A 20,906-nucleotide genomic window follows, 5' to 3' on the forward strand; every position below is an offset into this window, starting at 1 on the left:
AATAAGGCTAAGCTGCAATAACACACACAAACTACTACCAAGATTGGCGCTGTTTCGCAAAGAAAGCCGTCCTGTTTTTTTTAATCTCTCACGACCTTCATCCTGAGATGTCACGGGGTCCTTCTCTGGTATCACACAATCAACAGAGCAAGCGAAGAGTGAACAATTCCAAGACCTTTATTCAGGCAAAAATACGAAAAGGTCCATATTCAGTCCACCACACAAAGGATAAGATAGTCCAGAATAAGAATGCAGTCCAGTAACAAGATAAAATGTCCAGGGAAACGAGATTCCAAAACTCTAGCACCAGAGGATAAAATGGGTCCTTCTCTCTGAAATGCAGTCTTTACACGATCCTGTCCACACCGGAACTGACTGTCCAGCTGCTGTTCTCCCCACCCCCTTCCTTGTCCAGGGGTAGTCAAACCAGTTGGGGCGGTTTCCAGGCCTCCCAGAGGAGAACAAAGGGCCTTAGGGATTAATGCACTACAGGGGGTCATCAAGAGACAGATACAGTGAGGCTGTAGACTTACAATGTAATAAGAAAAACACTATGAAAATAACTGGAATTGTTAAAAATAGGAATATACAAAAAATGATAGCCACATAACATATCACACCATCACATGAGATTTTAAAGAAAACCTGTCACCAAGACAAAAGTGTCCAGTTTTTACTCTTATTTTACTCCCGCTTGTCTACTAAGTGGTGGAAACATCTTTTTCTTCCCGTACACTACAAATTACGACCTGTTGTCACCTTCCCTAATAGCTCCGTGTGTTATTAGGATGATTCCCAAGCAAAAGGTTGCTGGTCCGAATCGAGGAGAAGATAATTTCCCATGAAAAGGGAAACAGCATCATCAGCTCATCGATAGCGGTCTCTCAGCCAAGAAAAATGCCAAACTGCATCATGTGAGCGCCATGACAGCTGGAAGATATGACATGAAGTCCGTCCATCCATTCGGAAGCCAAGAGGTGGACGTCCAGAAGAAATATCGGAGTCACCAAGTCGGATCCTCACAAGATCTATCAGTTCTGGGGCGACAAACACGGCAGTGGAGGAGGCTCGTATGCTCCATCATAGTGAGATCACAGACGTCCATGCTAAATACGTTATACACGTCTGGAATGGTGGCCCGAAAAATGGTGAATAAGCCTCAACTTCAATATCGTCATAAGAAGCGTTGGTTCAAGTTTGCAAAAAAATACGAAATGTAGACAGTAGAAGATTGGAAACGGGCGATTAGGAGCGATGAGACGAAAGTCAATAGATGGCTCTGATTAGGGCAAATGGGTCTGGAAGAAACCAGGGAAAAAGGGGCTAACGGATCAAGGAACTGACGGAACTGTGAAGTTCGGTGGAGGAAGCCTGATGATATGGGGTTCTTTCACAGCCAAATGCATTGGATACTGGACTAGGATGAATGGTGGTCTCCGTGCTGCGCTGTATGTGAGTATCCTACAAGACGAGTTACTTCGTACATCGAGTGTTATGGGTATGAGAAGGACGACATCGTGTTCCAGCAGGACAACGAGCAGAGGCATACGGTGAGATTGTCAGATAAATGGATCAATGACAATGAAGTAGAGGAGCTGGATTGTCCCCTCAGTGAATACATACCAAGTGAGGTGACCAGTGTGCACCAACATGGGGAACGTGTAGAAGAGACCTGGGATCAGAGTTTGGACGAGACATGAATGAATCTGATGGAGAGCAGCCCAGAAGGATTCAGGCCGTGGTGAAACAGTAGCAATGCAGTGACACAAGAATCTGCATAACTAACCGTGGGATAAAGAGTTTCAAGTCAGATTTATATATGAGATAGCCAAGATGATTGTCTATAAAGTGGTGGTGGTCTCACGTTAGAAGCAGCAGTGGACGGTGAGATATGGAGCCTGAAGGTCAAAGGTTCACAACATTGTTCCCCGTTTGCTCATCAGTGTGTTTCTGGAACTGTGTGTTGGATTTCACAAAAATAAATAGATCTGAATACTCAGGGGAGCCGCGGGAATAAAAGAAGAGCAAAACCTGGACTCTTTTCACCTGGTGACAGATCCCTTTAAGACCTTCCATTTGGAAATAAATTGATCTTTACTTCTGGGAAGCTCCATATTTAAAAGGATAAATGCCATTAAGAAAACGCGTACTTTCCCTTTCAGCTTGGACTTTCCATTCTCTCACTAAAAACTTTTCTTGATCCAATGAATGTGAATGGATATTCTTCTAATCAATACGTAACTTTCCATTGCCGTCTGCCGGTATACAGCCTCACTAATGTGACCTTCGGTGCCGCTCCATGCCGGACTCCCGGGAATTCTACAGTTACAGGAGAGCGGTGTGCGCCGAGCCGTCCCCACCCGAGCATTAGTGTAAAACACTGTCAGAATACAGTGTACGTGTCCCGGACTCATCAGATACTGATCTTCAGAGTAATATAACCGCTACATGATGGGGTCCAGCTCCTAAAAATATCAGCGCTTATTCATAATTTGGGGGGGAGGCGCCATTTTTAGAAAGCTGCATGAACAAGAAAACAAAAATAATTGAGGATATTGTGATTATATGGATCATGATTCCACCCATTCAATGTCATTGGGTCGGTGACCACAGAACACAATGGCCCACTCTTCTTTGGAGGTAGATGGAGGACCATCAGGAGATGGCAGTGCTTTAGGGACTCCCATATGTTTTGGCCCATTATTATTTAACTTGGTGATTTAAAAGGGTTTTCCACTGCTATTAAGATCCTTGACCACACTACTTAGGGAAGAGAGGGCTAAAACATGTTTAAAAGAGGATCCATCACCAGGTCAAAAGTGACCAGTTTTTACTCTTATTTTATTCCGGTTGCTCCTTTGAGTGTTCCGGTTATTGATTTTTTTTAAATCGGCCATACGGTTCCAGAGATGAGGACATTTTTGTTTGGTGCTAATTTTTATGGTCTTTGCTAACGGGGTGTGGCTCACGGGGTAATTATGCAGAGCAGCGTAGAGACACGCCCCTGAGGATCAGGTGAGACATGCCCCTGAGGATCAGGTGAGGCACTTGCCCTGGTAAAAACTGAAAATCAATAAGGGCAATTTCTCTATAACTGTATGGTGGATTTAAAAAAAAAATTAAATATATATATATATATATATATATATATATATATGGAATACTCAGGGAAGCAGCCAGAATAATATGCATTTGCAGAATGAAACAGGAGATTTATTAGTAAGGTATTGTAGGAGAAGCTCGAATACCTATTTGGTGGAGTTACCCTTTAAAAATAGACTTTTTTTTTCTGTGAAAGGCAAACTCCGGTGACTACCCCTGTCATACTGAGGCACAAGGACAACTTTACAGCGCACGGATCTCATCAAACATCTTCTAAGCTTCCTGGACCCTTGGGATGTGGAGTAGTACATTGGGGTTAACAGCAATCCTACCTGAATTTTCGGGCTTGGAGGGGATGCTAGATGTTGGCCGAGACATTGGGATATCATTGATGGAGTCGGGGTATGACACATTTACCGTCGGCCTGATTGTGTCTGCTGGATCTCAGATCTGGGATGGTGTCCAGGTTTCCTTTTACGCTGGTATCATCTCCCCGGAGGAGCTATGTTAGAAGCAGAATCGAGGTCAGACAGGAGAGCTTGTTATTTTTAGGTAACAAGTTTTTTTTTTTTCCAGTTTTTGGATCACATTCATCATGAGAAAACTCAACTTGTGGTCACACATCTCCACTCTGGGGATTATTTGTGCAGGTCTATGGACACCTACCCTCAGCGGATGTGAACTCCTGAAGGTGGTCTCTTTGTAATGATGAAACTAAGGAACAATGCAATTTTCTTCTTATTAAAAATCCCTTTTTTAAATTCTATAGTTTACAGCTTGTTGCCTAGATTACTGGTCACCTTGGCCACCTCTGCAGTCTATCAGCAGTGGCCGGTTTCCTAGGCAAGTGACACTCTGAAACTAGTGGCACTGCTAGATCGATCGAGCGCCATTGTCCTCGCCTAATCACTGCATATTTAGGACGATCTGCCACCCAATCTGGGTCAAAATTGGGTGAGAACGCCTCCTACAGATTGGAATGGCAGCTATATTGGTTGAAGAGGCTGCAGATGACCAGAGAGTTGAATGATGAATTTTTTTCTACCGATAGTTACCACTAGAGGGAGCTCATCACATAGATATATATATATATATATAGCTAGTTTTACATTGGATGCGAGGGAGCTCCCTCTAGTGGTGGCTGTAAAAAGCCAAAGTTTTATTAATTACTTGTATTCTTTGAAGAAACTGAAATAGTTGGGTTTGCAGCGTCATAAAATATATTATAAAGTTACCTTTAACCCCTTCACTCTCCTAGACCACCAATAATATTAGGTATAAACCTATATCTAACTCTAGACCACCAGGACTGTAATGGCTAACAGTCCTGGTGGTCTAGAGTGACATATGGGCTTACAAGAACACCACAGATATGACTGTCAGCCTCCTTCTTTATTCTAGACCACCTGCGATACATTATTAACCCCTAAGCTTCTCTGGAAAACTTTTTCCTAAAAACGTAGTTCACCTATTTTTGCAGAATGTATCGTATGGACGCCCTTAGCATTGTGCCGTAAGCGTCAGCATATACAGAAAGTAGGAAAAGGGTTAATATGAGCCGCCGTCTCTGACTGTGCAAACTCCTTCTGTCTTTTTCTACTTCCCACCGTTTATTGCAATGACTCCGCCGCGTTCCTGTGGGTATTCTCTGTGATTGAGGTTTCGCAGCCAGCTCATTAACAGCTGCATCCCCATGGGTTTCCAGCACAAGTGAAGGAGGGGCAGGACACCAGGGACAGATAAGACATCAGATCCGAGGAGGCTCTTTAGCGTCAGTACCAGGGACAGCGGCACAGACACCGCAGGAGCGGCGGCACGGGGAACCCGCGGAAGTGACCCTGACTCGGACCAACTGTCAATCACCTGGTCTTCTGGTGGCGCCAACCTGACCCAACATGGGGAAACATCACGGCTTCTCCAGGCATTTCCGGTAAGTTGATTGATTGAAGGTGATTGGTCAGCCCATTTAGGGTCTTGGAGCCCCTTAGATTGCAATGGGGGTGGTATCCGCCTTTGCTCAGCCAATAGGACCTTTGTGTCTTAGAGATTGTCTTAGTTATTGGTCTCCCACCATACAAGTGACACATCACATAGGGAATTGTTATCAGATTTTGGGGTAGAAGTTTTAGAAATAATAATGGATGGAATATTTCTAGAAGTGAATTCTGACATTTCACAAAGTTTAAAAAAATTTACCTTAATGAATAGCGGTCTTACGGGGTCTTGTGCCGTATAGAACTGGCTGAGATGTCCGTACCAGTCTCATCATCCCAGTATATCTGTGATACCGACCTGGAGGCCACTCACATACAGTGTGTGCACATACATACAGTGTGTGTGTGCACATACATACAGTGTGTGTGCACATACATACAGTGTGTGTGTGCACATACATACAGTGTGTGTGCACATACATACAGTGTGTGTGTGTGTGCACATACATACAGTGTGTGTGTGTGCACATACATACAGTGTGTCCATATACATACAGTGTGCACGCACATACATACAGTGTGTGCGCACATAAATACAGTGTGCGCACATAAATACAGTGTGCGCACATACATACAGTGTGTGCATATACATACAGTGTGTGCATATACATACAGTGTGTGTGCGCACATACAGTGTGTGTGCGCACATACAGTGTGTGTGCGCACATACAGTGTGTGTGCGCACATACATACAGTGTGTGCACATACAGTGTGTGCGCACATACATACAGTGTGTGCGCACATACAGTGTGTGCGCACATACAGTGTGTGCGCACATACAGTGTGTGCATATACATACAGTGTGTGTGCACATAAATACAGTGTGTGCATAGATCCTTATACACACTGAACAACCCATACACTCAAATTTCCCCAAGTTCACAGTCATACTCACTCTGATTCTTATAGATACACTTGCATGTACAATCACTTATATACTCATTCATACGCTCATTCCAATATTAACGGCAATCTGTCAACAGGATTTCACCCCCCAAACTATATACACGGGCATGTAGCTCTTCCGACAACAAGTCCAGCAATACCTTTACGTGGCCAGTCCGTTCTTCCCTTACTGGGAAATCGATTTGGGAATTGATATGCAAATGAGGCTGAAGAGCTATGGTAGACCTGAAGCCTCTGTCACTCCAGCTCTATTCCCCGCCCAACGTCGCCTCCTCCTACTTGACTTAAGTCACACAGCACAGAGATTGTTTGTCAAGCCGGAGAAAGCGGCGCTGGTCGGAGGATAGAGCTGGAGTGACAAAGACTTCCGGTCTACCATAGCTCTTCAGCCTCATTTGCATATCAATTCAAACGTCAATTTCTCAGTAACGGAGGAACGCACTGACCATATAATGGTATTGCTGGACTTGTCTTTGAAAGAGTAACATGCGCATGTATGTAGTTTGGAGGATAAAATCCTACTGAGAGATTCCCTTTAAATACGCCCCTATACAAGCACTGATATCAGTCACCCCTGGTATTTACAGTCGCTGTTATACTCACACTCATACCTAGTACAAATCTAAGACAAACTCACTTCTACTTATATTTATACTACTATTCACTATTATATTCAATTCATGCGTGCGCCCAAAGTACCCTCATACTCCTATACACACGTCCCCTGGTGTTCTCACACTCGTACCCTAATACATACATGATTGTGCGCTGATAGTCACCCACTTTGTTGCTCACATCCACTCACATTCACGCTCACACCCACTCACGTTCACACTCACACCCACTCACGTACACTCTCACACCCACTCACGTACACGCTCGCACCCACTCACGTACACGCTCGCACCCACTCACGTACACGCTCGCACCCACTCACGTACACGCTCACACCCACTCACGTACACGCTCACACCCACTCACTTTCACACTCACATTCGCGCTCACACCCACTCACATTCGCGCTCACACCCTCTCACATTCATACTCTCACCCACTCACATTCACACTCACTCACTACCTGTTCCTTGTCGCCCAGTTTCCTGTAGGCACCTAGAGTTGCATTATTACGGTTTTACAGTCCTCTCTTGTTACTTCTAGTGCTTTGCCTGTGTCAGTTCACACTGCAGTTCTCACATTAGGTTCTTGCATCGGGTAGATCAGGATGTGCAGAACTATAAATCTATCTCCGATAGGAGAGCATTCTTCCCGGTGGTGTCGCACATGGACTTCATATCCCTTCATATCTTCTAATTAGTGCCCGATCTTCCCAATCTTGATGTTCTTGGTATTTATACTGATGAGTTATTGCGGTATAATCACGCTCCTGAATGAATGAGGCTTTTAACGCGCGTGGTAATAGACACAATGGCAGCTCCACATCCACTTCAAGACATAAGAAGCCATTAACTCGGCAGCACTTTAATTCCTTTATCTAGCATCTGATTCTAGCATCTGTTCGGCTCACATGAAGAGATGAAGGTAGGGGGTGAATACTTTTGCAAATACGGCACTGTGGGGCACTCAGCCGTATTCCTGGTCCTGTTGGCATAGGGGGAAACAATCAGTATGAATGTGCTTCTTTGGTTACGGTGGGCGCATAGAGTTGCTCAAGCTCGACAGGGATCGTGTGTGCTGTGCCACCATATAGTGCTTCCTTATGGCATCTGTGGGGAATAGATAGCTCAGCTGGGATCTTTGCTTTGGCACAAGCGTGTGGCTATGAAGTCACTTCAGCAGACTAGCAATATGGACACGGCATATTTATTGTGCACACTTGTTATTCAATGTTACACATGCCAAACATAAAATAAAACATCTAAGGCCGTCTGGCCACTAACTAACAATAGCAGGCTAACTACAAAATAAACCTATATAACAGCAAACAAGTCCATGTTATCTTACTGTGTCAGCTCCCAGCTCAGCAGAGGAGATAGACTGAGAGATCCCAGCTCTTCCTGATTATATCAGCTGGACCAGTCAGGAAACCAAAACCTGGATTGAATTAGTGGAGGGGGAACTACCAGTCCTTTCCATGCTGATCACTAAGGAAACCAGGAGTGGATTACGGTGAAATAAACTGGCTTCATCATCAGTACAGGGAGACATATGAAATGAAACGGGGAGAAACATACCTGTTTTCTAGTACCTCTCCCCTTGGCACCTCACACACCCCCCTCCTCTGTTCGAGCCCGTGGGGTCGGACACGACGAGTCACCAAGCAGTGCGTTCTAGACAACGCATCTGCATTTCTGTGCGCTGTGCCCGCCCTGTGCTCAACGGAAAATGTAAACCCTTGTTATGCTAAGAACCAGCGTGTCACCCGCGCATTGCCTTCTTTTGCCCGGGACATCCACGTTAGGGGCGAATGGTCCGTCACTAGTCTAAACTGGCGACCTAGTAAATAATAGCGCAAGGTGCACAGGGCCCATTTCACAGCCAGGGCTTCCCGCTCAACTACACTGTAGTTCTTTTCTGCTCTCGTAAGCGTTCTGCTTAGATAGGCCACTGGGTGTTCCTCGCCATTTATTTCTTGAGACAAAACCGCGCCGAGGCCCACCCCAGAGGCGTCCGTTTGGACGATAAACTCCCGTTTAAAGTCTGGTGCAACCAACACTGGTTGGTCACAGAGGACTGTTTTCAATCGCTGAAAGGCCTCCTCTGCTTCTGCGTTCCACTTTATTGTGACAGATTTCGACCCCTTAGTAAGATCTGTGAGAGGAGCTGCGATGGTCGCAAAATGTTTGATGAACCGCCTATAATAACCAACGATCCCTAAAAAAGCTCCAACCTGTTTTTTGGTTACCGGTCGTGGCCAATTTTGAATAGCATCCACTTTATTGGCTTAGGCTTCACGACGCCTCTCCCTATGCTATATCCCAGATAGCGAGCCTCTTCCAATCCCAACGTACATTTCTTGGGATTGGCAGTCAACCCAGCTGTTTTTAAGGAGTCTAAGACGGCTTGTACTTTTGACAAATGCGTGTCCCAGTCATCGCTAAAGATAATAATGTCGTCCAAGTACGCGGACGCATACTGGCCATGCGGTTTTAGGACAATATCCATTAGACGTTGGAAGGTGGCTGCGGCACCATGCAACCCAAATGGCATATCTCGGTACTGGAATAATCCCTGGGGTGTAACAAAGGCAGTTTTCTCTTTGGCTGATTCCGTGAGGGGAATCTGCCAAAAACCTTTTGTTAAGTCAATAGTAGATATGTACCTAGCCGAACCCAGTCTCTCTATCAGTTCATCGACTCTTGGCATCGGGTAGGCATCGAATTTCGATACTTCGTTTACTTTCCGAAAATCATTACAAAATCGGATAGTCCCATCGGGTTTGGGCACCAGTACGATAGGGCTAGCCCAATCACTCCGGGACTCCTCGATGACCCCGAGCTCTAACATCTTCTTCACTTCCTGGGCAATGGCTTGTCTCCGAGCCTCCGGAATTCGATATGGTTTAAGCCGTACCCGCGCCTGTGGATCAGTAATAATGTCATGTTTAATTAGGTGAGTCCGGCCAGGAAGTTCCGAGAAAATATCTGCGTTCCTCTGTATGAACTCCCTGGTCTCTTGTTTTTGCCTTTCGGATAGCGTGTCTGCAATACCCACTTCTGGCGGAGCTACCTGGGGGTCCTTTACCTTAGAAGGTGGTGCCCCTCGAGGCCCATCCTCAAGGGCAGCTCCTGCCACCAGACTCTACCTGTCCGCCAGGCCTTAAGCAAGTTTATGTGGTATATTTGTTCGGGCTTTCTCTTGTCTGGTTGGTGTATCTTATAATTTACTTCACCTACTCGTTCCAGCACTTCGTATGGTCCCTGCCATTTCGCAAGAAATTTATTCTCTATGGTAGGCACCAATACCAACACCCTGTCTCCGGGTTGAAAGACTCGTGTTTTTGCCGCTCGGTTGTATACAGTGCTTTGGGCATGTTGTGCGCGCTCTAAACACTCTTTAACTATTGGCATAACTGCTGCAATTCGGTCCTGCATAAGTGTTATGTGTTCAATTACACTGCGATAAGGAGTTACCTCTTGTTCCCAAGTCTCCTTGGCAATATCTAACAGGCCTCTAGGACACCGCCCATAAACCAACTCAAAAGGTGAAAAGCCTGTGGAGGATTGGGGTACCTCACGTATAGCGAACAGGAGGTATGGTAGTAGGGCATCCCAATCTCTCCCGTCCTTATCCACCACCCTTTTCAACATTCCCTTTAGGGTTTTGTTAAAGCGCTCCACCAAACCATCAGTCTGAGGGTGATATACTGAGGTACGCAAATGGGAGATTTTTAGCAGTTTACATAAATCCTTAAGTATACGAGACATAAAGGGGGTCCCTTGATCCGTAAGTATCTCTTTTGGAATGCCAGTGCGGGAAAACATATTAACCAGCTCCTTTGAAATTGATTTCGCATTGGCATTCCGCAAGGGCACTGCTTCGGGATAACGCGTGGCGTAATCCAATACTACCAAAATGTACTGATGACCCCTGGCAGATTTAACTAATGGACCGACTATATCCATTGCTATCCTCTCGAAGGGCACCTCTATTATTGGTAAGGGCACTAAGGGGCTTCTAAAATGTGACATAGGTGCGGTCAATTGACACGTAGGACATGACCGACAGTACTGGGTCACGTCTCCCACTAGACCCGGCCAAAAGAAACGTTGCAGAATACGGTGTTTTGTCTTTTCTACCGCCAGGTGTCCTCCCAAGGGATGTTTATGTGCCAACTCCAAAACTACCTGGCGAAAGGACTTAGGTACCACTAGTTGTTCTACCACCACCCCTCGCACCTTGTCTATGTGATACAACATATCCTGCTGCACCGCCACGTGTTGGAACTCGTTTTGATCCCCTGGGTACAATGGTCTTCCCTCGGAGACCTTTATGTTTTCCCACGCCCTTGCTAGAGTGGGATCCTGGTGCTGAGCGGTCCCGAACTTACCACGGGCCACCTCAAGGTCAGGCATTTCTAAAACATCCTCTAGCTGGTCTGCCTCGCCTGCATACACAGCCAGAGGAGAGTCCACAGATTCTAGTACTTCCTCTGAGATGAGTTCTCCGTCGTCTTGCTGCAATGGTTCAGGGGCTAGCTCCGGAGTACCGTCTTCAACTAGAGGGTTCATGCCACTTTTGAAGTTCCACAAGTCCCAAAATAAGGGAAAGTCTCTCCCCAGGATTACACTGTGTCCCGTAGACTTTATGACTGCCGCCTGATGTCTTTTGGTCCCTACTGGCGTGGCAAGAGTAACCCAGGCAGTGGGGTAGTTCTTAGTATCCCCATGGATGCAACTAATGCCCACGGTTAAGTTCGTTAGGGCGCTAGAGTCCACCAAACTGGCATGTACCAAAGTTACTTGACTGCCGGAATCCAAGACGGCATTCACACTATAACCGTCAACCTCATTGCACACGTGTTGTTCATTTCCCGTGAGGGTCTCCGCCACACAGACTGACTGCACATATAATGAAAGACGCCTCATAACATTACAGTCCATTGGCTCTGTAGTCATTGGGCAGTTAGCTGCTACATGGCCAAGCCTGCGACATCGCCAACATTGTATAGGCCCTTGTCTCCTCGATGGAGATCCCAGACGAGGTCTGCTGGCTTGATGTGAGCCCGTACCACCTCCATAGTCCTTTGTAGGTCTGCTACCCTTCATTGTGACGTTCTCTTCTTTTGAAGATGGAGTAGGTTTCGCAGGACTCTCCAGCGATTTCTTGGGGGGCCAGTGGGGTGCTAACGTCCCTTGGAGTAGGCTTTCAGAAGCATTGTAGCGTTCGACCATATTCACCAACTGGTCAGCGGTAGTTGGGTCACCCTGTCCAACCCACCTCTGGATCTTAGCGGGTAAGGACCGCAGGTACTTGTCTAGAACAACACGCTCCACCATCTGTGCGGACGTCAAAGCCTCTGGTTGCAGCCATTTTTTTACTAGATGGATGAGATCATGCATTTGTGAGCGGGCTGGCTGATGCTCCACAAAATTCCATAAATGCACCCTCTGTGCACGTACATACGTGTTTACTCCCAGCCTTGCCAGGATTTCGCCTTTGAGTTTGATATAGTCCATAGCATCCGCTCCACTCAGATCGTTATAGGCTTTTTGTGGATCTCCGCTCAGAAATGGAGCCACTACCTCAGCCCATCTGTCCAGTGGTAAGTGCTCACGTTCTGCAATACGTTCAAACACGGTGAGGTATGCTTCCACATCATCGTCTGCGGTCATTTTAAGCAAAGTCTTCTGTACGGCTTTCTGCGCACGAGCAGCGCTTTGTGCACGGTCTCCCTCATCTCGGGGTTGCCGAACCAAGGCCTGTTTTATTGCCTCCAACTGCTCTTGCTGCATCTGGTGTTGCTGCTCCAGAGCCTTCTGGAAGCAAGTATTAGTCTGCTGTTGTTGCACATTTGCTTGCAATAACTGCTTCACTAGTTCCTCCATATTACTGGACTCTTGGCTCTTCAAAAGCGCAGAAGCTTTCAGCCAGGACATACACAGCGTTTTCTCTGCAGTCACAGTCCAGCAGCCACAAGTGCCCGCATTCGAAACACCATCTGTGGGGAATAGATAGCTCAGCTGGGATCTTTGCTTTGGCACAAGCGTGTGGCTATGAAGTCACTTCAGCAGACTAGCAATATGGACACGGCATATTTATTGTGCACACTTGTTATCCAATGTTACACATGCCAAACATAAAATAAAACGTCTAAGGCCGTCTGGCCACTAACTAACAATAGCAGGCTAACTACAAAATAAACCTATATAACAGCAAACAAGTCCATGTTATCTTACTGTGTCAGCTCCCAGCTCAGCAGACGAGATAGACTGAGAGATCCCAGCTCCTCCTGATTATATCAGCTGGACCAGTCAGGAAACCAAAACCTGGACTGAATTGGTGGAGGGGGAACTACCAGTCCTTTCCATGCTGATCACTAAGGAAACCAGGACTGGATTACAGTGAAATAAACTGGCTTCATCATCAGTACAGGGAGACATATGAAATGAAACGGGGAGAAACATACCTGTTTTCTAGTACCTCTCCCCTTGGCACCTCACACATCATAGTATAGAAATATTCTCCATAGTGTGGAATATGACGTAATTTTCTCTCTGTTGGATTCTGTATAAAATCAGACGTATACGGAGATATGGTATGAAAGTCTATAGGTGATCTGGATGTGGCGGTAAGCAGCATGACAAAATGCTACCCCCTTTATTAAATTACTTAATCCTCTACCGTATTACAGAAGTCTTGTCCTCTAGTATCATTGCATCTGGGAAGAATACGGTATAGAATTGCAGCATTATATGGCGGAGCGTGTATGGTAGAACCGTAAGGAATATACGTGCCGCCATACAGGGCATTGGTATCACTTTGTGCCATACATTTAACTTATTAGATGCCAAATATTCTAGCTGAATAGTTTCATTAAAAAAAAGTTAAGTTTGGGGTCTAACACGTGTGCGGTATTTAATGGCTCAAGGTACGGTAATATTGTCGGTGATGACACAGCAAGATGAAAACATAGCGCTAATCGCTCAAATGCATTTTTTTTACTTTCATCAACCTATAAATTAAGAATCAGACCAATTGCTCTCTCCAGGAGGCAGCATTGCATGGTACGGGCTGCCCTAAAGGCCGGTACTCCCTATTAAGTGACGCCACTTAGTTAAAGCAACACATGTGCCCGATGGAAAACCCAAGTGCCGGGAATGAATGTATGGATATGCAAAGTCTCAATTAGCGCCAAACTTAATTAGTAACGTTGGGCGCCAAGTGTGCACCGCGGCCGTCACGCGATCATATTTGTGCCCCCGATGAGATTAACGCCGTGGTATTTGTCCCGTAAAAGCAGATTTGAGGTTGCGTTGCGTTAAATGACAACACGTCAAAAGCAAATCAGAAGACACGGCGCCCGCTTTGTACTTTGCGTGAAACTTGCAGTGTGCGAAAAACCGAAAGGGAGAGGAGAGAATCTTTATCCTTTCATCTGAAAATACCAAGGTGGCAGACGCTGGAGATGCCGCCCGGGCTGAGTGATGGCGTGTGCACGCCGGCTTTTATCTCGCTGCTGGGATAATTATACGATGAGACTCGATCTGCCAAATACTTCTGAGACTTCCTTCTGCTCCCCCCGTTGAAATGTCAGCACTGTCGGGAGGAGGGAGAAAAGAATATAAGACTGAAAAGAAAAAAAAAAGAAATTAAATGTTTGGGAATTAAAGGGTGTAATGGAGACAAGGAATAGTTGTCATCGCGTCCTGCTGAGACGGAGGTGAAAAACAAGTGGATTGTGGAGGAGAAATAAAGTGATGCATGTTCACAAATAGACTTAGGAACCCATTAGTACTATAAAGATCTTAGAGAACAGTTGTGGGGGTAAGGGATGTGACCAAATGATGGTAGACTGGCTAGCGATGTTTATGGATGTGGTCACTTAGAAGGAGCATGAGGGAGGTACTAGAGTGATTTCTTGTGTAATGGTGCATTGGTTGGATCGGAAGAAGGACATGATGGATGGACACCAAGGTAGAAGGAATCTCCTGGTTGGATTCAGGCTTGAGGGAAGTGGTTAATGTTGGTTTGATAGATACAATTGATAGATGAGATACATAGGAGATAAAGTAGATTGGATGCAGAAGTGAAAGAAACGATGGCCAAATGGTGGGTTGGTGGTAGATTCGACTGTTTGACTTGTGAACTTGTTGAAACCTTTTTTGGGAAATGGCATGAAGGAAGAAGTAGACTGGTTTCAAGGAACGAAGAAAATAGTAGAATTTTAGGATTGGAAGAAGGAACTGAGTTGGAAGTTGTCTCTCAATTGGGTTCAGGTATGATGGAAGTAGGAGGTTGGTCTTATGGGAGGTGGGAAACTTCAGATTGGCTGGATGGGAAAATGAAAAGGATAGGTTGGCTTGATGCAAGAGTAGACGTGATCTCTTGAAAGTTGGATTTGATGGTTGAGAAGAGTGGTATCTTGGTTGGATTAGGGTGATAATAGGATGGTGAAGAAAGTAGTATTGGTTGGAGAAGAAGAGGGTTAGAAATGTGACTAACTGGTGGGATGGTGGTAGAATGTTGGCTACAGGACTTTGTGAAAGTTTGGAGTGTTTTCTTTATTGAGAAGGTATAAATTGTCAAACTGTTGGATGGTAGGAGAGAGGAGATAAGTTGGCTGGATGTTGGAGTGGAAGGGATCACGTGGGTGGGTTCAGGCATGAGGGAAGTGGTTGAGCAGTGGAAGAGAGAACATTGGATATGATGATTGAGAAGATGTTGGAGGCTTAGTTGGAGAAGAAGGGGTTTATAGTTGTGACTTACTAGCTGGAAGGTGGTAAATGGTTTGGTTGGATGGGAGATGGAGAAAGTAGTAGACTGGATGTGGTAGAAGTGGGTAAGAGATATGGCCAACTGATGGGATGGAGGTGGACTGGCTTATGGACTTGGTAGAACTAGTCACTTGAGGGACGAAGTAGATTGATTATTTGAGGGAAAATGTTCCAGATTATGGAGGAAGCACATGGTAGATTGGTCGGTCACAGGGTTGGAAGTGGTCCCCTGGTTAGATACAAGGTTGAGTAAAGTGGTTGGAGAAGAAGGTTGTAGTAGACTGAAAGGGAAGTAGTGAAGGTAGTAACAGAGTGGACGAGGGTAAAGGAAGTGGTAGGCGAGTCCATGAATTCACTCCTTCCCTAATGTATCTTATATATTATCTCCCCCAGAATATTCATCCCCAAGAAACATCGGCAACGTTTTGATCATGTTGTGTCTCAGAGTCTCATCAGCAAGATCTGCCGATCCAGGAGTGAGCGCAGCAATCGTCTGAGGAGGAGTCGTAGTGAAGACCACCATGAAAGGTTGCTGGTGTCCACAAGGGCAGCTCCTATGCCGCACTGCCAGGATGAGATGGGCAGGGGAATGAAGAAGAGCAGTTCCCTTGTTGCTGGCAGTGTGGGCACCGGGAAACCACACAGGTAAATGTAATACCTTAGAGGAGGTGCCCACTTTTACAATTTTACATCCACTTTTTCCATTGGTCTAAACAAATACTGCAAATATGCGGGGTCTGATTGTAGTCTGCAATTGTGACGGTCTGCATCGGAGCTGTATACACGTAACGGTAAGATGTTTTTAATCAAAACCACTTCCCATTTCTGTGTCTGCAGGACGATACGGGTGTGTAAGGGAAGTAGCAGCTTTGGGTTCACGTTACGAGGCAATGCTCCAGTATGGATAGAGTCCATTCTGCCAGGTACAGCGCTTCACCATCGTTATGTCGTATGTGCAATGTAAATATTAATGGAAAACAATCCGACCAAGAGAAATGAGAAATGCACCGAACCGACAAAATAACGGAAAGTCAGCGGCCACAAACCAAAGAATATAGCGGCCGTCGTGTGCGCTAGGATGTGTGCAACCATCGAATACATGACTTCACTAATGTCAAATAGTCTAATAATACTGAGGGATGTAGCACACAAACTGGGGAATTCATGTGTGCCGTTGGGTCGCCCTCCCAGGGCTGCGGGGTACTCCGTACCGGGCCGGTGTCAAGGGAATGTGTCACAGCAGCGGTGACCCGGTCCGTGGCCCTGGGCGCCCAAGTAATGGGGAGATGTAGTTAATGGAATGGAATAGTTCGTGACGCCACCTGTGGTGTTCGGCAAGGGAGGTGTTAAGCCGACGCTGCAAACAGATCCTCTATAGCGCCTTTAAGTGTGAAGATCTCCAGTACCGTGCTATGCTGGAGTTCCTCCTGACAGATGTTCCCAAGAACTCTACTTGTACGGCAGACAGCTGTAGCCTGCTTCGGGGACTCCCTTCTCCTGAGTCCCGGCTCTCTATCCAATTGCTGTTGTGCCCCAAGTCTTAGATGGGAGTAGTGAATTTACAGCCAACTACTCCACCTGTGTCTGCTGCAGAACCATAAGTGTCCATACAACCTCGGGGACCGGGCCCCGGCCTTGCGCTGAGAACTTATAGGCAGGGTTCCTCTTCCAACCCACGTTCTCTCTGTTCTCCTTTCTCCTTCGTTCCGTACTTGTCTTTCTCTCTCTTATGGAAGCTTAGGTTTCAGTTCTACGTCTTTCTCCTTCTTTTCCTTTCCTGTGCCAGCTGGCTCAGATCACTGAGGCAGCTGCAGCACTCCTTCCTCCATCCCTTCCTCCAGGGATCCTCACTCCTGTCTGAGTGACTTCCTACCTGACTGACCTTCTGTCAGACTGACCTGTCATCCTACACTTTCCCACTCTTTTATGTATCTTAACTCCACCCACCTTGCAGCACATCCAGTGTTCCAAGCAGGGAACCACGAAAGCTGCTCTGCTACTCTCTAAGCACTGAGCCGCAATGTGGTTGTGCAGAACTACCCTGTTGTGTGGGGTGCGAGTGTTGGAGTGTGTAAAGGAGTTCCCACCTTACCCGGATGGTGGGGTACCGTACCTCTAAAGAGAGAGGAAGGTGCAGTACCTCTGTGGCGACTGAGCCTCAGGGGCGCCACACTCACCAGCCACAACAAGGTGACGTCCTCTGATGGGACCCTGACATATTAACAAATTGTGCAGTATGTACCTCAGTATTATAAGTACAGTCCGTATGGCAGTAATTCAGTTATAGTAATTCACAGGTTCAATATTTGCACAATGAGGCTGTTGTGTATAACACAGTCACTGCGGCTCGTACCTGTTCACACTTCATTCTGTTAGGAGATATATGATTTTTGTAGTATCTGTCTTAGAGTGCTATCTATCTACAATACTTTCTTTCTTTCTTTCTTTCTTTCTTTCTTTCTTTCTTTCTTTCTTTCTTTCTTTCTTTCTTTCTTTCTTCCATCTTTTTTCCATTCATTCTCTTTCCTGCCTTCCATTCTTCCTTTCTCTCTTTCCTTCTTTTATCTCTTTTCTTTTTTTTCTCTCTTTCTTTTTCTTTCTTTTTTCTCCCTTCCTTCTTTTCTTCCTCCCTCCCTCCCTTCCTTCCTCTCTTACCTTCCTTTCTCTCTTTCCTTAATTCCTTCTTTATTTCCTCTCTCTTTCCTTCCTTCCTTCCTTCCTTCCTATCTCTTCCCTTTCTCCCTTCCTTCCTTTCCCTCTTTCCTTCCTTCCTCACTCATTCCCTTCTCTCCTTTCTCTCTTTCCTTTGTTCTTCATTTCTCGATTTCTTTTTTTCCTTCCTTCCTTCTTTCTTTCTTCCTTTTTACTCCCTCCTTCCCTCCCTTCCTTTCTCTTTGCTTCCTTTCTCTCTTTCATTCTTTCCTACCTTTCTCCCTTCCTTTCTTTTGTCGTACTTCCTCCCTTTCTTTTCTTTCTTCCTCCCTTTCTTTCATCCTCCCTTCCTTTCTCTCTCTTGCCTGCCTTCCTCCCTTTTCTCTTTCCTACCTTCCTCCCTTCCGTTCTTCCATTATCACCTCCTGTCTCTCTTTTCTTTCTCTTTCCTTAATTCCTCTCTTCCTTTCTCTCTTTCCCTCCTTCCCTTCTTTCTCTTTCCTTCCTTCTTCCCTCTCTTCCTTTCTATCTTTCCTCCCTTCCTTCCTTTCTTTCTTCCTTCCATTCTCTCTTCCCTTCCTTCCTTTCTTTGCTTCCTCCCATCCTTCCTTTCTCTCTCCCTTTCCTGTCTTCCTCGGTTCCTTATTTCCTTCCTCTCTCTTTCCTTCCTTATTTCCTTTCTCTCTCTTCTCTTCCATCCTCCCTTCCTATCTCTCTCCCATTCCTTCCTCCCTTCCTTTCTCTCTCCCTTTCCTTCCTCCCTTCCTTTCTCTCTCCCTTTCCTTCCTTTCTTCCTTTCTCTCTCCCTTTCCTTCCTTCCTTTCTTTCCTTCCTTTCTCTCTCTTTCCTTCATTCCTCCCTTCATTATTTCCTTTCTCCTTCCTCTCTCTTCCCTTCTGTCCTCCCTTCCTTTCTCTCTCTCTTTTCTTCCTTCCTTCCTTCCTTTCTCTCTCCCTTTCTTTCTCTCTCCCTTTCCTTTCTTCCCCCTTCCTTCCTTCCTCTCTCTTCCCTTCCATCCTCCCTTCCTTTCTCTCGTTCTTTCCTTTCTCCCTTCCTTTCTCTCTCCCTTTCCTTTCTTCCTCCCTTCTTTCCTTTCCTTCCTCCCTTCTTTCCTTTCCTTCCTCCCTTCCTTTCTTTCCTTCCTCCCATCCTTCCTTTCTCTCTTCCTTTCCTTTCTTCCTTCCTTCCTTCCTTCCTTTCCTTCCTCCCTTCCTTTCTTTCCTTCCTCCCTTCCTTTCTTTCCTTCCTCCCATCCTTCCTTTCTCTCTCCCTTTCCTTTCTTCCTCGCTTCCTTATTTCCTTCCTCTCTCTTTCCTTCCTTATTTCCTTTCTCCTTCCAATCTCTTCCCTTCCGTCCTCCCTTCCTTTCTCTCTCCCTTTCCTTGCTTCCTCCCTTCGTTCCTTCTTTTCTTTCCTTCCTTTTGCTTTCCCTTTCCTTTCTTTCCTTCCTTCCTCCCTTCCTTCTTCTCTTTCCTTCATTCCTCCCTTCCTTCCTTATTTCCTTTCTTCTTCCTCTCTCTTCCCTTCTGTCCTCCCTTCCTTTCTCACTCTCTTTCCTTCCTCCCTTCCTTCCCCCCCCCCCCTTCCTTCTTTCCTTCCTCTCTGTTCCCTTCCTTTCCTGTGGACATTTATCTGCCGTTTCTGTGAGCCTTGATGGCGTTGCCCCTACTTCCCCTCCTCTGTGGGTGATCCCTGCAGCGGTGTCCTGTGCACACAGTGGTGTCAGGCTGTGTTGACTTGTGTCTTGCAGGCAGCCCCGCAGAGGTGGCCGGGCTCCAGCCCGGAGACAGGATATTATTCTTGAACGGCTTGGACATGAGGTGAGGCTCTTGGCTCATCTGTGTAGACACAATGATGACAGATGTAATATAATGGGCGCAGTGACAAGGGAGGAATTAATGGTGAGCCCGAACCTGCTGGATGGGGGGGAACAGAATGTAAAGGGATATTCCAACCATAATAACCAAGGGTGTCCCACCACAGCCGTGTGCACCAAGTAGTGGCCACTGTGCTCCTCTTCTCTTTGTCTGCTTAGAACTTTGCTTTTCATGAGCAGCTGTTCATCCTCCAGAGCTGTTTTTCCTTTCGTAAGAAGATGATGCACCCAACATTTTCCTCCTGTTTTTTTTCTTTTAGGAACTGCTGTCATGAGAAGGTGGTCTGCATGCTACAAGGCAGCGGCGCGATGCCAACATTAGTAGTGGAAGAGGGCAGTGTGTCGTACTGTGCAGGTGAGGGGACGGGACTATATGTGTAACTAAATGGCGGATTTATTTTATAGCTCAATGCAGCTCTGCGGTTACTGTAAGAGACTATCTACATGATAAGATGTGCTGCCATCTGGTGCCAGTAACTGTAACTGCTAAGTCATTGCTTCTAAAACCGTATTCACTTACTGTAGTTAAAGACTGACTTTCTTATTAATATTTGAATTCTTCATTTCGTTCATTACCTTTTCTATTACAGATTCAGATTCCGATACCACTGTCCCAACATCTGCTCTCACTTCCCTCCAGTGGGTAGCAGAAATCCTTCCGTCCAACATTCGTATCCAAGGGCGTAGTTTTAGCCAACAGCTGGAACATCTGCTTACACCCACAGAGCGGTACACCGTGTGTAAAGCGCTAGAAAGCTTCTTCCAGCACAGGTAAAGTAAGAATATAATGCTACCTGTAGTGCTATAATACTGCCCCTATATACAAGAACATAACTACTATAATACTTCTCCCTATGTACAAGAATATAACTACTATAATACTGCCCCTATGTACAAGAATATAACTACTATAATACTGCCCCTATGTACAAGAATATAACTACAATAATACTGCTCCTATGTACAAGAATATAACTACTA

At 45.9% G+C, this 20,906-nt stretch overlaps 1 protein-coding gene and 1 long non-coding RNA gene across 5 annotated transcripts in view; one reads left to right on the top strand and one right to left on the bottom strand.

The window, feature by feature from the left end:
- Positions 1–20,906, top strand: part of GRID2IP (Grid2 interacting protein) — an 89,070-nt gene that overhangs the window by 48,689 nt on the left and 19,475 nt on the right. For 3 of the 4 annotated variants that reach the window (XM_073559265.1, XM_073559263.1, XM_073559267.1), the window contains 5 exons: positions 15,791–16,042; positions 16,235–16,320; positions 19,800–19,869; positions 20,186–20,280; positions 20,516–20,696. In XM_073559265.1, coding sequence (XP_073415366.1) covers positions 15,791–16,042; positions 16,235–16,320; positions 19,800–19,869; positions 20,186–20,280; positions 20,516–20,696 — 684 coding nt within the window. Of the gene's footprint in view, positions 1–4,913; positions 5,033–15,790; positions 16,043–16,234; positions 16,321–19,799; positions 19,870–20,185; positions 20,281–20,515; positions 20,697–20,906 lie in introns of those variants that run through there. The other variant, XM_073559266.1, reaches the window with a different exon arrangement.
- Positions 118–7,166, bottom strand: LOC141069583 (uncharacterized). Its single transcript, XR_012226597.1, has 3 exons — positions 7,081–7,166; positions 3,435–3,604; positions 118–486 (listed from the first exon to the last, which is right to left on the bottom strand). It is a non-coding gene; the product is annotated as an uncharacterized lncRNA (long non-coding RNA).

Source organism: Dendrobates tinctorius, unplaced genomic scaffold (genome assembly GCF_039654945.1).
Source record: "Dendrobates tinctorius isolate UK_male_01 unplaced genomic scaffold, ASM3965494v1 ptg000267l, whole genome shotgun sequence".
NCBI lineage: Eukaryota > Metazoa > Chordata > Amphibia > Anura > Dendrobatidae > Dendrobates > Dendrobates tinctorius.